This window comes from Prinia subflava, chromosome 1, assembly GCF_021018805.1.
Source record: "Prinia subflava isolate CZ2003 ecotype Zambia chromosome 1, Cam_Psub_1.2, whole genome shotgun sequence".
Taxonomy (NCBI): Eukaryota; Metazoa; Chordata; class Aves; order Passeriformes; family Cisticolidae; genus Prinia; species Prinia subflava.
In genome coordinates, this window is record NC_086247.1 from 101800302 (window position 1) to 101815997 (window position 15696).

General features: G+C 45.4%; 1 protein-coding gene across 1 annotated transcript in view; it reads left to right on the top strand.

Moving 5' to 3' along the window:
- The first annotated feature begins 1712 nt into the window (after nt 1-1712).
- The window catches only part of VOPP1 (VOPP1 WW domain binding protein), a 68436-nt gene continuing 54452 nt past the window's right edge, over nt 1713-15696 (top strand). Inside the window, exon 1 of the mRNA XM_063405710.1 lies at nt 1713-2172. Coding sequence (XP_063261780.1) covers nt 2122-2172 — 51 coding nt within the window. The 5' untranslated portion in view covers nt 1713-2121. The remainder of the gene's footprint in view (nt 2173-15696) is intronic.

The window sequence follows — 15696 nt, forward strand, 5'->3', positions numbered from 1 at the left end:
ATTATATAGACGTGTGTATATAAACCTTATTCAGACTTCACTGTTGGACAAAGCGATGGCCATGACATTTCCTTAGGCACCTTCCAGCAAATTCAACTAGAGATGTAAGCGTTCATCTGAAAAAGTCATCTCACAGCTTCAGATTGTTTGGCATCAGAGACAAAAATAAGTATCAAAATGAGTGGCCCTCAAAAGGACTTGTGCAGGCTGCCTCTGAGTATGCAATGTCATACAGTGTGCAGGAACCTGTATACAGTTACTTCTTACTTAAAGCATATGACCCGGGCCTGAGAGCACATATGATTAACAGTGCCAGCTGGAAGACACTCGTAAACTCACTCAAAGTTCACTGTATGGAAAAAATAACCACCTGATGATGTTTTGCTGCAACGTGGCATCAGGAGATGGCAAGTTTCCTGCTTGAATACTATGAAAACAGGGAAGTGACGAATGAAGGAGTTGTGAGTTGTGAGGATGTGCTAGTAGTTTTTTAATAGCTAGCCCACAAAAGGACAGTGGGAGGTGTATCTCCTTCAGAAATGCTATCGGGAAAGGTCTGCCATTCAGAGGGAAAGGGGGCAGTTCTCCTCCTTTTCTGTTTTGATTTTCCCCTGAGGAATAGGTTGCTAGCTTACCGACAAAACAAGAGCAAGAGATCTCTAACACTCCTAAATTCAGAGAAGAGCTGTGCCTCCCCCAACTGCATACAGTGTCCAGCTGTGGTAAGGGTGCAATGGGCTTGGAAAAGGAGGCTCAAAGCACCAGGACAAGATGGGCATGGTGAAGGAAACGCCCAAGGCATAACTACACCAGCCACCTGGAGCTGGAGAGATCAGTACTGGAGTCAGAGAGTACCTCCACTCCAGTTTAGGATTTGTCATGAGACCTTCACTCAGATATCCCAGAGCTGTTACCAAGCATGCTGAGGAAATGAAGGACCAGACCTCTTCTCTGAAATGCCAAAGGTTACTGCATGGGCAAGGGAGGCTAAGCCTAGACACACAGCTCCTGTTGCCACCAACCAGGCTGGTAGAGGGAACACCTTATGGAATCACAGAACCACAGAGTTATCTGAGTTGGAAAGGACTCTCAAAGAATCTTCCATGGGCAGGGACACCTTCCACAAGACCTGGTTACTCAAAGCCTCATCCAACCAAGCCTTAAACTCTTCCAGGGAAAGGGCATCCACAACTTCCTGGGCAACCTGGCCATCGCTTTGTCCAGTGCCTCGCCAAACTCACTGTAAAAAATTTCTACCATGTCCAACCTAAATTGCCTCTCTTTCAGTTTCAAATCATTACCCATTGGTCTATCACTACTGGTAAAAATCCTTCCTCATCTTTCTTGTAACTTCCCTTTAGGTACTAGAAAGCTGCTTTAAAGTGTCCCCAGAACCTTCTCCGGGGTGGAAAGCTCCAACTATTTTAGTATTCGTAGGAGAGATTCTCCAGCCCTCTGGGCATCTTTGTGCCGTCCTCTGGGTTCCCTCCAGAAGATCGCTCTGCCGGGGAAGGCGTGCCGTGGTCACCGGCCACCTGCGGACCGCGCTGCTTCAGGGTGGAGCGGGTTACTGTCCCCTCGGCCCGGGGGCAGGGGCGGTGACAGGGGGAGATGCGAGCCAGGGGCAAACGCGGGGGCAAAGGCGGGCTCACTCCTCCGCCGCCACCGCCCCCTCCCGGCCGGGCAGCGGCGCGGGGCGGGGCCGGGGCGGGCCGCTCCTCTGCCCGCCCTCAGCGGCGGCGGCGGCGGCGCCCGGCCTCTTTGTGCCGCCCGCCCCGGCACCCGGTGTCCTCCGCTTCGCCCCGACCCTGCTTCGCTCGGCTCCGGCCACCGACGCTGCCGCTGAGGGGATCGGCGGGTCAGCCCGACCCCGCCCTGCTGCGGGGCTTGCCCGCCTCCTTCCCCGCCCCGCCGCCGCTCTACCCCGCCTCGCCCCTCTGCTCCCGGTGCGGGCCACTCGCCGCCGCCTCTCCGGGCTGCCTGCGAGCCCGCCGTGCCGCCCGGAGCTCCCCCGCCGTCGGGGATGGCGCGGCTGCCAGCGCCCGTGCGCGCCTGAGACGGAGGGGCGAGCCCGCCGCCGCCGCGGGAGGAGGAGGAGGAAAAGCAGGAGGAGGAGGAGAGATGAAGCGCTTCCACCCTGGGGTCGCGCTGCTGCTCTCGCTGCTGTGGGAGGTGAGGTGGGCCGTGGGGGGAGCGCTGCCCTGCGGCAGCCCCGGTTCACCCCGCGGGGTCCGCCTTCGGTCGCGACCTGGAGCTGCGCGGCTGGCGGAGGGGAGGTGCAGCCCGCACCCAGCCGGGGGCCGTGCGCGGGAGGTGATTCATTTGGGGGTTCATGTCTTCGCTTGGCTCCACGGGCAGTGCGCGGTCAGGAGTGCGGGGGAGCTGCGGGGCCGGGCTGGAGGAGACCCGGCGCTCCTGCGGGTGCCGTGGCCACGGGCGTTCGCGGCGGCCGGGCTTGCCGGGTGTCCGAGGTCTTAGGGCTGGAGCAGAGGGATCTGCGGTGTGATGAGCAGAGCAAGCAACACGGGACCTTGTACTCAGGGACACAAGCTGCTGGAAGCTGCCCATTCCCAGCAGACGGGCAGAATGTCCAGGATACATAAGGGTTAAACGGAAGGTGCATCTCCTGTTTTTATCTGAAGTGGCCTTTCGTGGGCAAAGTGTTCATTGCGAGGTAGGTAGAGGTGCGGCGGCATCAGCTCCCGAGGAGCCGTGGCGGCACCGGGCAGCGTGGTTAAACTTCTGGGATAGCCGGGGTAGAGCAGCTTTCGTACTTAAAACAAGCGAACAGTGAATTGGGAGCTTTCATTAATTGGAGGGGGGATTTATGCCACGCAGTTCTAGAATCAGAACAGTTTGGATTGGAAGACACCTTAAAGATCGTGTAGTTTCAACCTCCCTCCCGTGGGCTGGGATGGCACTGGATCGGGGGTTGGGACAGAAGCTCTTTTTTTCAGGGGGCGGGTCGGTGGATGTTTTCTGCGGGCGAGCTGTCTCTTGGTCTGTGGTTAACCTTGGGGCTGGGGCGGGCAGGGGGGCATCAGTAGCTCCCCTGGGACGGACCCGTGCGGGCGCGCTGCCATGTGCAGCTCCCGGTGGGGGCAGGTTTGGCAGCGTGCTGGAGTCATCGCCGGGACACGTGCGGTGGCAGCGTGCCGGGGTGACTTCGGAAACACCCGTGGGCTTGTCTTAGGCACATCTCTACATTCATAAAGCCCAGAGGCAATGTAGCTGAAAGTGTCGGAGAGGTGAAAGAGCTGTGTTGCCTCTGTGATGAGGCAGTTGAGACAGAAAATGAATTAATTTTTTTTTTTTAAATTGGCATGCCACCAAACCCATACATGGAAACCAGAGTGCTTGCTCTGTAATTACTGCTTTTGGTAATGGATATAATTCATGAAAATGATGTTTACTACATGTTTATGCCACCTGCGTAGATGAATGATTTCTGCCGTGTTGCCCACCATGCGATCCAGCATCATCCCATTAAAACTCTCAGATCAAAATCATGGCTTAATGTAAATAGGTGTAACTCTTTACAAGTTAATTGATTTGCATCTCCTTACCCTGGCTGTAAACCTGGCCCTGATCCTGGCCCTCAATTGCTCTTGACTCTGCAGCAGCTCTTCAGAAAACGGGAATAGCAAAATGTCGATTAAATGAAACAAACCCCACCATTTCCCTGAGGGATTATGTTCATCTGAGACTGTGAAAGGTTTCACCCCTCCAGGATCTCTTTGATTAGATGTCTCTGCTCTTTTAACGTGTATTCTGCTGAAAAAAATCATTCGTGCCTGAAAAAGGTAATTTGCATAAATCCTCCTTGGATCTAGCCAGTGTTGCTGTTATTTAAGCTTTTGTACTGGTTTTAATTGTGGTTTCCCCCCCCCCCCCCCCATTTCTTTTAATCATACTCTTTTTGTTTTGCCATCTGGTTTTGTGGATTTTTTTTTCTCTCTTGGAAATTCTTAGGTTGTCTATTAAAATGAGATGCTATGTAAATAAGGCTGTATTCTACAGGCCCAGAAACAGAGTGCTGGGGTTTAAATAACTTTATTGGAGACATCTGGTTGTTTCGAAAGTTTTTGGTACATGAAACTTTCGCTGTCTTCTGCACAAAGTTTTGTACTGGATATTATCTGAAATAACATTGCTGCAATTGTTTTAAATCTGTTTGCAGTTTCAAAGCTGATCTTAGCTGTTATTGAACAGAGCATGAGCTGAGAAATACGATTTTCATTCATCATTGTGCAGAAGGCTCTGACTGTTACCTAGGTACTGTGGGGAAGAACCCATTTAGTCAGTCAGAGCACAGTGCAGTAGTTTACTGATTTTAACCAAGTTTTCCTTGGTTAGATTACCCAAAATACTTGTTGCAAAATGTTCGTATATTGCAAAACTACTATTTCTGGTTATATTGATGAAAGAAACGAGCTCCTTCCCAATTAAGTGTACATCAAGTTCATGGTGGGTGTCAGTTTTGATGCGGGGAGTGTGTGTGTTTGTGGCTTTCAAGCTGAAGCCTAGTCAGTAGCTGGCTGTGGCAGTCTCCTGTGAGGAAGTGATGGTTTGCTGCTCCTGATGAGATCTTCTATCTCCTGATAGAAGATGCAGAAGAGGGGCAGGAACTTCATGTGCTGGTGGGTGGTTTCATGAAGGTGACTAAAGGCATCACCATTGAAGCAGGATTTACACATAAGAAATTGCTGACTCTTGATGCTAAAATGCCAGTCCTTGTTCTAGACAAGCTTGAGATGCACTAAGTACAGAAACACCCAGAGCACTGTGGTGTTGGGAGAGGGGAATTGATTTTGAGTTTTCATGAGTGACAAGGGTTTTTTCACTGCAACCACAAAGACCATGGTGGAAGAAAAATCTCCAACCCCAGGAGCCAGAAAGCTCTGCTCTGAGAAGACCTTATTATTAGGGGAGAAAAGCCAAAGATGCCATGTGTTTCGCTCATGACTTAATTGCAGTTGAACAGTTCAACAAGTAAGGTAAAATGAGGTGGACAATTTGACAGGTAATTTTGGTTCTTGCAGGAAGAAATGAAGGCTGTTGAATCTTTATCTGTCTTTTATAAATTAATTTGGCTTCTTGGAGATGACAGTGTGTTATTAACTGCAGTTGCTTGAAATGCCCTTTTTCACCAGGAGCCTGGATGTCTGGTATACCCACAGTACCGGGGTGTGTGATTTCTGCCCTCACAAATAACCAGTAGTCTTACTTGCTAGCTTGGCTTGTGGTTCTGTCAACAGGACTTCGTTTTGTCTCAATTGTCTCTCAGTTTCTTGGAAAGATTTGAAGAGGTCCTTGAAGTGATGACTATTTGGGGCATATATGTCAAGATTCTCTGCTTCTCTTTTAGCAGTGATCCCAAGGGCTTTGGTTGTCTGAGCTTAAATCTGACTTTAATGAATAGTGATGTCTTTGGAATGGGGAAAAAATAAAACTAAACAGGCAGTCCCCCCCACCCCCCTGATGAAGCAAGTTTATTTTCAGCCTGAATGAGGGCACCAGTGTCTCTGTGGGGCTTACTTCTCAGACTGAGTGCTTGCTTTCTCTCTCATGAGCTGTAGAAGTGATGGATAGAGGAGAGCTCAGCAGCTGAAGCTCAGCTCAAGGATGGGGAAACTGAACAGAGCTGTTACAGGCCGATAGAGGACCCTGTCTGTGCTGCAGTGGTAATAAAGGTGTTTTATTGTTACTGCTGCAGAGAAGCTTGCTGGATAGCCTCAACTTTCAAAACTGTCAGATAATTTTAGATGCCTAAACCTCTGATTGGCCCCTGTGTTGTATCTAGGAGAATCTAGGAGCTAACGCAAGTGTCTGAATATTTAGGTTAAGCTTCTTAAGGTGAGTGAGGCCTGGAGTAGTCGCTGTAGGTAGTGTAAGGTGTTTGTGAGAATCTCTCTACAAAGGTTTCCATGTGGCTATAAAAAATTGAGAATTGAATTGAGTACTTCTGGAAGTACTAGCTACACAGTTTCTCATTGTAGTTCTCATTGTAGTTCATTACAATTCATTATAATTTTTTATAATTCTTAGGAATTACAATGTGGATGCCAGTAGAAACACTGATAATTGGATGGCTGAAGAAAGTGGTCAGTATAGTCCTCTTGTCAATTTGTCAGATGAAAGACACTACACAAGAGTCAAGTACTTTTTTTAAAAAGAACAAGAAAATGGACATGTCATAGGAATGGCAAAATGTGTTGTCTTGAAAGAAAATTCAAATATTCCTGACAGTCTGTCATACAAGATTTGTTTAAGTAAAAGCAAAGTTGGCTGGTGCACCTCAGTTGGTTAACTACTGTGTTGAGCTTTTTAGTATTATTTTTGTAAGTGGACTTCAGCAGGAGAGATTTTATCAAATCAGAGGAACCAAAAATTTCTGTCCTTCTGGAAGAGGTTTGTTTTTTCTTGGATTGTTTGTGGGTTTGTTTTTGGTTGTTGTGTTTTTGGTTTTTTTTTTTCGTCCTTGTAGGAACAAGAACGTTAAGATGAGGAAGCCCACAAGTCCTAAAGAAAAAACCTACACATTTTAATCATGGTAGGCAGAGGTGGAGTTCAAGAATTTGTGAGGGTTATGGGGATCACTCCATCCTCCCCTCCCTCCTGTTTCTGGTATTTTTTTCTGTCCATTAGTGGTCAGGTTTTCCTTTATATAAAGTACTGTAAGAGAGTATGTACCCTTGAATGTACAAATGTGCATGCATGCCAATGCTGTTGTCTCTGTGATGTCCCTCTCTGTGGAATAGATAGATTTTAACTCTTGTTCTTTCAGTGGGAGTTTGGGGGAATAAGGGGAAAATACTATCCCAAAAATTCTGCTAGAGAGTTGTTAGTGTAGATGTGTCCACTAACCCTCTCCTGCTTTTTAGTTTTGGTTACATAATGGATTTAGCAGCTTAAACAATTTCTGGTAGGTTTTTTTCCTTACCTTCCTGCAGCTGGTTGCAAAGCAGCTATTGCATTGCTGAGTGAAGAGAGGAAAGAGCTTTCTTACGATAAATAGTTTGGAGATCCAACTGGTGCTGGCAAGCCTTCCCTGCCTCTTGACAGCAGTGAGATGGGCTGTGATTTCCAGGCGGGAGGACTGAGCTGACACACTTTTCTCACTTTGCTCCTGCTGAGGAGGAGACAGATTCGTGTTGGTTGTGGGTAGGGAATGGGTGGCTGACTGCCATTTGCATCCTCTAAGAGGAGGTGAAATGGGGTTTTTTTGGCCTTGGTTGGTTTGGGGTTTTTATTGTTGTTGTTTAAATTAGAGGAAGCATCTGTAAAATCTGTTTGTATTTTCTTATGGCAGTCAAAAATATTTAGCACTTTCCGTTATGCTTTCTTCATAAAAGGGAAATTGTCTGATTCTCTTTCCACTTGGTACTTTTCACTCAGCTAGTGCAGGTGGCTGGCAGGTTAAACTTGGCCAAAGCAAGCCCTTAGACTTCAGGTGCACTTTTAAAATGGATTTAGCTAAAATCAGTAAAAAAAAAAAGAGGTCAATTGAAATTCTTTGTTTTAATACAAATTCATTTTGGTTTTCTCTGCTAAGAAGAGGCTTAGAAAAATGGCAATGAGTATGCACATACAGAGGCTTGCTTTGGTCATCAGTGTAGGCTGAGTTTACAGGCAGAAACAGATTAATGCTTAAATTTATGTTACAGAATTTAAAATGAAAAAAAATATTTAATAATATATTTTGCTGGGGCAAGGTGGCTACCAATTTTCTTCAATTTTGTTGTGATATAAAGTAAAATCCATATGAAAAACCATTACATAAAGCTGGCATATTTTACTTTTTGTGTCTAATTTTTGACAACACTGTTGCTTTGTATGCTCAGCAATGCAGCTGAGTTTGTTTTACTGAAGGTTTTGTTGAAATCCTGTTAAAATTTGTTATGGCAAATGTAAACTCTCTTTGGACTAGCAAAAGGCAAAACCTTTCTAAAAGCTTTTTTTTCTGTTTGCTTGAATAGTGTTTTTTGGAAAATGAATCTTAGGTCTGTCTGAAGTCTGGGGACACAGCCTGGGATCTTGGGCATTAAACAGCAGTTTCAAGACAAGGGAAAGCTAAGGTCTTTAATAGTGGATATTATCACTTTCCTGATATCAGAACAGTGAGATAAGAGATGAAATGCCATGCTTCGTATTTCAGAAGGGCATGAGAGGAGAATCAGGGTTTGTTGAATGCTTTTTTCTTTTTTTCCCTTTTGAGAACAATGTATCTTGACAGGTTTCTCACATGTTAAATGGTAGTTATCACTGCTGAGTTAAAAACATCTTTCTTCAGAAGTGTGTCTTCAACTTTGTGCTAAATAGGTGTTAGCTACACCGGTGTTTTAAATAAAAAGCTCAACTAAAAACCTCTTCTTTCTCAATGACTCAGTTTTCAGTCTGGTTATTTTTTTAAAGGAAAAGAACTAGCAAGAAGTGGTTTCTTATCGGTATCTCATGCAATGAAGGTGTGGGTTATTGGCAAGGGTGGTCTCTAGTCCCTGGTTTTGCCAGCTCCTGCAGCTGTAGTGACCCTGGGACCATGAAAGGATCATATCAACCCACTGATGCCATGAATGACTAAGCCACAAAAAGGGTCTGGGGCAAAAAAAAAAAAAAGAGAGGGAATAGTTTTCCATTGGTTCAGCATAAGTTTGTGCTGTGGTATAGCATCAGAAAACTTGCTGCAAGGGCGTAGAAAGAACGTATGGCTTGGAGCAGGACTGCTTGTTTTGGTAGCATGCTTCTTGTTTCAATACATTAGGTATCTCCTAATGGGAATCATAAAATCCTTTTGGTTGGAAAAGACCTTTTAAGGTCATTGAGTCCAATGGTGAACTTAACACAGCCACATCCACTGCTAAACTATGTCCCTAGATGATGCTGCATTTATGCTGGAGTGGAAAGCAATCATGGAGACCTTTTCCCTTCTCTGCTAGAAGGAGAAACTCAGAGCAGAGTCTCATTTCTTTTTCCTTTGCCTGAAAGATGCCATTAGATACTATTCTGGAAAAGTTAGTCTTATCATTTTCCCAGATCACCTTCCAAGTGTCTCTCAGAGCAGAAGTGTCAACCAGGAGCAGATGGCCTCCCCAGCCTTTCCCATCTGTGGGGCAGGAGAGGGTCTTGGGTGGAGACTGTACTTCTGGGGAAGGTCCAGCATCAGTTGCAGCATAGGAAGGACTGTTGTCCTTGAGTCCAGCCAAGGGTAACTACAAACACAGCGCTCCTCTGCTGCACCCTTCACTCTACCTCTCTCATTTGGAGGTCTAAAAAAAACCCCAAAACCTTGACCTTTCATTGAAAGTGACTGGGAAGTGACCTGGACCTTAGTTTCAAAGTTCAGAGGCAGTGGAAAGTGGCCACTTGTGAAGGGTGATGGGAGTGTACCTAGATTCCAGTCTGCACACAAGCCCTCTGGAAGCAACTCACTGTTTCCAGCTGGAGTGGTAAAGATGCTGTGCCAGCTGGCTTGGTCTACCACCTCTGACATTGATAGGCATCAGGCAACTTCAGAGCTGGCAGTACTTTTGAGGATGGATCCTTCCTTCCCAGGTCTTGTGCTGCTGGAATTAGATGTGAGGGCTGTGGACTCCAGGAATGTAGCCAATACCTCTAAAAATTTGTCCTTCTAAGGTAATTACATTTAATGTTTTCTTATGCCTTTTGAGTTACATGCATTCCAGTCTGTTTGGATCTTCCCTGGGAGTATGAAGAAGTGGAGAACCCTGAAATGAAATTAGTATGAGAGGAACGTGAGCATGTGAGAAGGTGGCAGAGATCTCACTGACAGCAGACTGAAGATGATGGGTAGCACGTATTATACTTGATGTCAGGGGAACCTTTTGTTGTGCATGTTCATCTTTTTGGGCCTCAGTCAGTGGCACTAACACCCAAGGGAGCATGATGCTTTTGTAGACCTACTCTGCTTAGTTTGATCTTGCCAGCAGTGTAGTTACAGTGACAGGCTTGTGGTGCTGTGGGGTTAAGAGCAGGTAGTGTGCCTGTGATCCAGAGGATTTGGTTGTCAATAAATGAGGAGCTCTGTCAGGGGACATATACTAGCAAAGAAAAATAAAATCAATGACTGTAGTAGCAAAGATGGGCTTCTTTTGAGTTGCTACAAACTTGGTGTTTTTTTGTCTGGTGCAGTTATGTCTTTCTGCATGCGTGTCTGATGGCTGTTGGTAGACCAGCAAAATTCTCTGTGTGTCCTGGTTGCAGTCTGTATTTCTCCCTTTTCCAGGATGGGAGATGCTTCTTGTCTAAACAGAAAAGGCCAGATGTTTACACCTTGCTAATTCTGGCATAATCCCTTTAGCGTCAACACAGGAGACTGATATCCAACTGTGAAGCAGTTTAGACAGGGTTATATAACAACAGACAGTGTAAGGGTCTGTACCTGGGAAATTGCTCAGGTGTTACTCAGTATTTTGTTTCTCCCAATTTTGTTAAATCTCTCTACTAAAGTGGATAGAAACCTGTTAACTTAATGAATTCTTTTCTGCTTTCCTCATGATATCTGTAAATGTGGAAGCAGGCGCTTCTCCATCTGGTTGACGAGTGACTGTAAGTGCTTCAGCTTTTGATGCAAAAAGGAGGCAGGGATGAGTCAAGCAAGTGTTTTCTTTCATTTCTGCTCCTCGGGGTGGGGGGAAATACATTGCTCATCACTACAGATAATTCTCTCAATACTGGTGTAAGTGAGATCCAGGAGTTCACTGCTGGCTCTCTTACAGTGTGTGTTCCCAGCTCAGGGCCTTATTTCCTTGCTGCAATTGGAGCCAGGGGTTTAACCAATTACAGGAAGGGTAATGGGTATAAAAGTCCATCTTCATTTGTTCAAGTGCCTTTAAGTTTGGCAGAACCCCAGTCCGAAGGAGAGGACATGTGATCTCTGAACATGCTGCTTTCAAATGGTCAAAAAATTGTCTAGCCTAAAAAAGAGAAGCGAGGAGGATGGGTGTATAAGAAGTTTTAAATCTACTTTTCCATGGTCTGCTTTTCTTTTTTGGGCTGACATAAGGTGCTCCTTTCTTAAGTGCTGTTTTGCCTGTCTCAAACATATCAGTAATGATAACCATGATTTTCAATGTTTTGAGCAGCAATGGTGTAGAGGATGCCTGTTGATCCTGAACTATCAAGCAGTGCTGTTATGATGGGCCCACCGTGTGCAGTGGGGTTTTGCATCAGGGACCCCAGTTCTGCTCTGATCTGCTTCTTGACAAAAGCAATTCACATCTGCTGGATGTGATTCAGAAATACTAATAGCAAATGGGATTGGGTTAAAACTCTTCAGAACTGGGTCATCCTGTAGTTTGAGATAGTGTGTAAGATAATGTTAGGCTGCTTCACTTTTTTTCTGTAGCTGAAACGATAGTGGTCCTGTTCCTAAACTTGTGTGCATGTGTCCCTGTGTAAAGTATGTTATAGTGCTACACTAAGGCTGGGTGTTTGCCTGCATATTTCTTAGGATGACCTGTATTTCTAGGGAAGCTAGGGAGCAGGGGAGGCATAAGTGTCTAATAATAGCCAGGTACTACAAGCTGTAGTGTGTTGAGGCAAACATAAGGTGGTTTGGGACTTTTGCATAATGCCAATACCAAGCAACCAGCTGAACTTAGTGCTGATTTTGCAGCATGGTGATTAAAAAGTGTTTCAGGATCTGCAAGTGATCTGTAGATCTTGGAGCTTCTGTTTTCTGAAATCCAGGTCTTAGATTTGTTTTCTCATATGCTGTAATGCTTTTGATGCTGACTCCTTAAAGCCCGGGGTGAATATTAGCAAGTTGGGTCTTGCTATACCCTGTATGTGGCAATTGTCTGGATAGGTATATGCAGTGTTCCTAGAAGGCACTGGATGGGATCCTGAAAATGTTGTAGGAGAAACATCGAAATATGCCCAAAACCTGGCTAGTGAAACTTCCTGGCGTGGCTATGCTGACCAACACTGCCAGCTCTGTGTGTGTGTATGCCTGTCACAAGGCATCTTGTGGGAACACATTTAGCAGCTTCACCTGGTTTTCCCTATGGACAAAACCTATGGGCACAGCTGTGACGCGAAGCCAGGGGGATTTGGATTAAGCTTGTTTTAATTCTGTAGTAATCTTGACTTCCTATTTTTATTAAAGCCCTAATCCTGGGCTCCATCCAAAGGCCATTAAATGGGATGTCAGTGGAGACATCCTGCTTGCTCCCAGTGAGTGCTGGGACAGGCTATTTGAAGGGTGCTGGGTGCCTTTGGTTTTGCTGTCTCAACCAGCTTGAAGTGCAGGTGACCTTTGTTCTGTGGAGCTTCTGGAGCCCTATGGGCAGGGATGGTGGTGTCTTCCCTGGGCTGAAGGCACACACACGGAAAAGTGTGGTTGCCTTGAAGCAGCTCTTGCTGTCACTCCTCTGTGCACCTGCACTCTGCAGCATGTCCACCCATGGAGCTGCCAGTGTAGCTCTCCTTGGGGAAGCAGCTACTTCAGCTGGCCACGGTCACTGTCCATGTTGCATAAGGGAAAAGCATCGTAGTGATTATATAAAAGAGATTATGTAACTGGGTAACTTGGTAATCGCCTCTCTGGTGAACACTAAGAATAGCTTGTGAACATGCATTTATTTCTGTGATAGCTGTCCACAGCGATGAAGTGCAGGAAAAAGTGGGTGCGGGGCAGTGGCACAGGGTGAAATTCTTGTGCCTGCTGTGTGTGTTTGCAGAGACTTCACAGCTCTGTCGCTCCTGTGCTGCTGTGGTGAGACACAACAGCTGCTGTTCCCCCTTCCCCAAATCGTGGTGTGACCAGCTCCACAGGTGCAGTGAAGGTATCCAGCTGCTCTTGATAAGCCCGTGCCACCTACCTGTGGCATCTTTAGGGGGATGTACAATGCATAGGCAGAGCAGACGATGGAAGAGGGAACACATGTTTCTTCTCCATGAATTGGGAAGTTTTTGCTTTCTCTTGCTTCCCAGAACTATCTTGTTTTTCATGCTGAAGTTACCAGTGCCTCTTCCTCCCACCCCACCCCGAGAAGTGTCTGGGAGGTGCTGGATGATTTTCAGGATCCTGGTGAGGAGCAAGAAGGCTTGTTGCCTGCTTTGAGACAACTGAGAAGACCACGTGTGCTTCAGCCCCACTCTTGCATCTCTGTTCATGGGTTTATTCCTCTCTTGCAGAAGGGAAGGTGACTCATAAAAATCAGATGCTGCCAAAGCCAGTGAGAGCTCTCTGATGCTAACTGAAGTCAAGGGAGAAACTGTGCAGGAGATGGGTGCTGTTTCTTGTAGTCTCTTAGTCCTGAGAAAGCTGTGCAGGGGTGAACTCGGGATAGCTTGGGAGAAGGCAGGAAGCTGGATGAAAGGCTGTGGCAGGGGAGGAAGCAAGCCGAAGAAACTCTCTGAGAGCCAGTGGTTCATTTGGGAACATCGGTCCTGGCTCTGGCAACGTTCCTGCAGTTTTCAGATCAGCTTCTGGAGTCTGGGTGGCTGCTGGCTTTTTGTTGTGGGTTCGGGATTATTTTTATTTTTTTCATTTGTGTGGTTTTAATTTGCCTTCCCATTCACTGTCCTGAAGATCCAGTTTGCCACCTTTTCTCATTGCTACAGCTATATCTTCTCTGCCTTGAATTGCTTTTTCAGCTCCTCATCTCTTGCTGCCTGAAGCTCAAGCTCTTTAACCTTATCTTCAAACTGCCACATAATCTTCTCTCCACCTACGGCTCTGACCTGGTTTCCTCCTCCTCCTCCCAGCCTTGCTCTGGACTGTTCTACCCTTCTTGGCTTAGGATGGCTTTCTTCTCCCTTTTCTCTGTTATTGATTTCGTGATTTGTGATAGTTTCCACTTCTCTGGCTGCTGCATCCCTGTTCTCTTTTTAAATTTTTTTTTTGTGTTCTTTCCTCTTTTATTTCTTCTCTAGGCTTTCTTCAGTTTCGTCTGTGATTCAGCCCTGGCAATACCACTTCCCACGTGGGTTTTGTCTCTCCCATCATTTCTTTATTCTTCCCTACTTGCAGAAAGAAAGGCTGTACCATCTGCCCTTAAAAATGCTTTATAAATCCATTTCCCATTTACTGCTGTTAGGTGTTGGATGCAGATTAAAAAAATATAATTTAAAATCCATTTCCTTTGACGGAAGTACAGATTTCCATCCTGTCCCTTTTGCCGCAATATCTGTTTCCTAGCATGTTTTTTCTTGTTTTTGTATGTTAGAGATTTGAGAGTTCAGTTTGCAGCTTCACCCAAGAATTCCCTTTGTGGAATGGGTGATTCCTTGTTGCAGTTGTCTGCCTTGTGTACAGACCCCTTCTCCTTGGTATTTATGCCTTCTCCTTTCGGTAGGGTATCAATCCTGGAATATGCTGCTGATGTTGTCAGGACAAAAGAGTGTTAGGGGAATGTTTTTAATAAACATATGGTTGTTGCATAATGTAGATGGAAAGTAGGCAGAAGAGACTGTTCACCCTCTGAACTGTAGAGGGCAAGGGCAGGCACAGAAATTATTTTGATGCTATGTAAATTTTCAGATGCTTAATGGACTTAATTTTTCAGTCTCAAATTACACATCTGGAAAAAGATGTGACTAAAGTAGAAAGTGTTTGTGCAAAGGCATGTAAGGATGTGTTGGAGCTTCTGTAATGTGAAAACAGTTTAATTTGCAACTGTACAGATACATTAAGAATAATCCTATCTGGACTGATAGGCAAGTGTGAAATAGTGAAAAGAGAAGGAAGTCAAAATTCATGTACTGTGTTAACCTTTTAAAACCAGTGAAACTGAAATAGTATCTCATTTGCATCAATTTTAATGAAAGGTATGCATATAAAATCCTGCCTAGGATTAAAGAAAAACATTAATTCTTAGTTTCATGTGGATAAGACGGTTCAAGGTGCGTAAATATGGTATAAAAAGGTATGAAGGCAATTTTTACATTTGGTGCAGAGACACCACACAAGACTTTGCTTTATTTTTGTCTGCCTTGCCAGTGTCACGTGCAGCGTGTGTAATTCGATTGACTTTAGTAGTGATGTTACCTTCCTTGTTCTGAAACCTCCAGATGCAGGCTTCGACCATGTGGGTTGCTAGTCTGTGACAGAAACCCTGGGGTTCATCTGGAGCATACCAGTTGTATTGGATGTCATGGCACAACTCTCACTGGTAGGAAGGAGCATAATGGACTCCATGTTTTGGAGTTTAAACTCCAATCCTAATTGGTCATCTGTTCCCTTTGAAGAAAATAGACTGTAAAGGTATTAAATTTCTTATGAAGATACAAGTTCAGTTAAATAGATTCAGTTAAAGTGATTTCCAAAAGCAAGTCCAATGGAGGAAAAAAAATGAGCAGTGTCTGCAAATATCCCACAGTCTGGAAGTGCCTGATGGAGCCAAATTAATAACTTTTAAGAAGTACCCTTTTGAAGTGTTCTTACAGCAAGCTTTTAAAAAAATATCTAGAGAGGCTTGAAAGCAGGAACCCTTTGTAAAAAGTCTTTCCTTCAAGTAAGAACATTTAGACATGATGTGAAGCAAGGTTATGAAGGGATAATTAGTACTGGGTTTCATGATACTGCCTAGAGAAAGCTTGGCAACCTTTTTTGCTGTGGTAGGAATGGCACTTGTAATCTCAGTGTCACTATTTGCCAAGTGTTTTTCTAGCTGGTGATTCCCTGGACATCTCCCTGAAGGTGACTGCCTCATGTGTGAGGGTTGTAAAAAC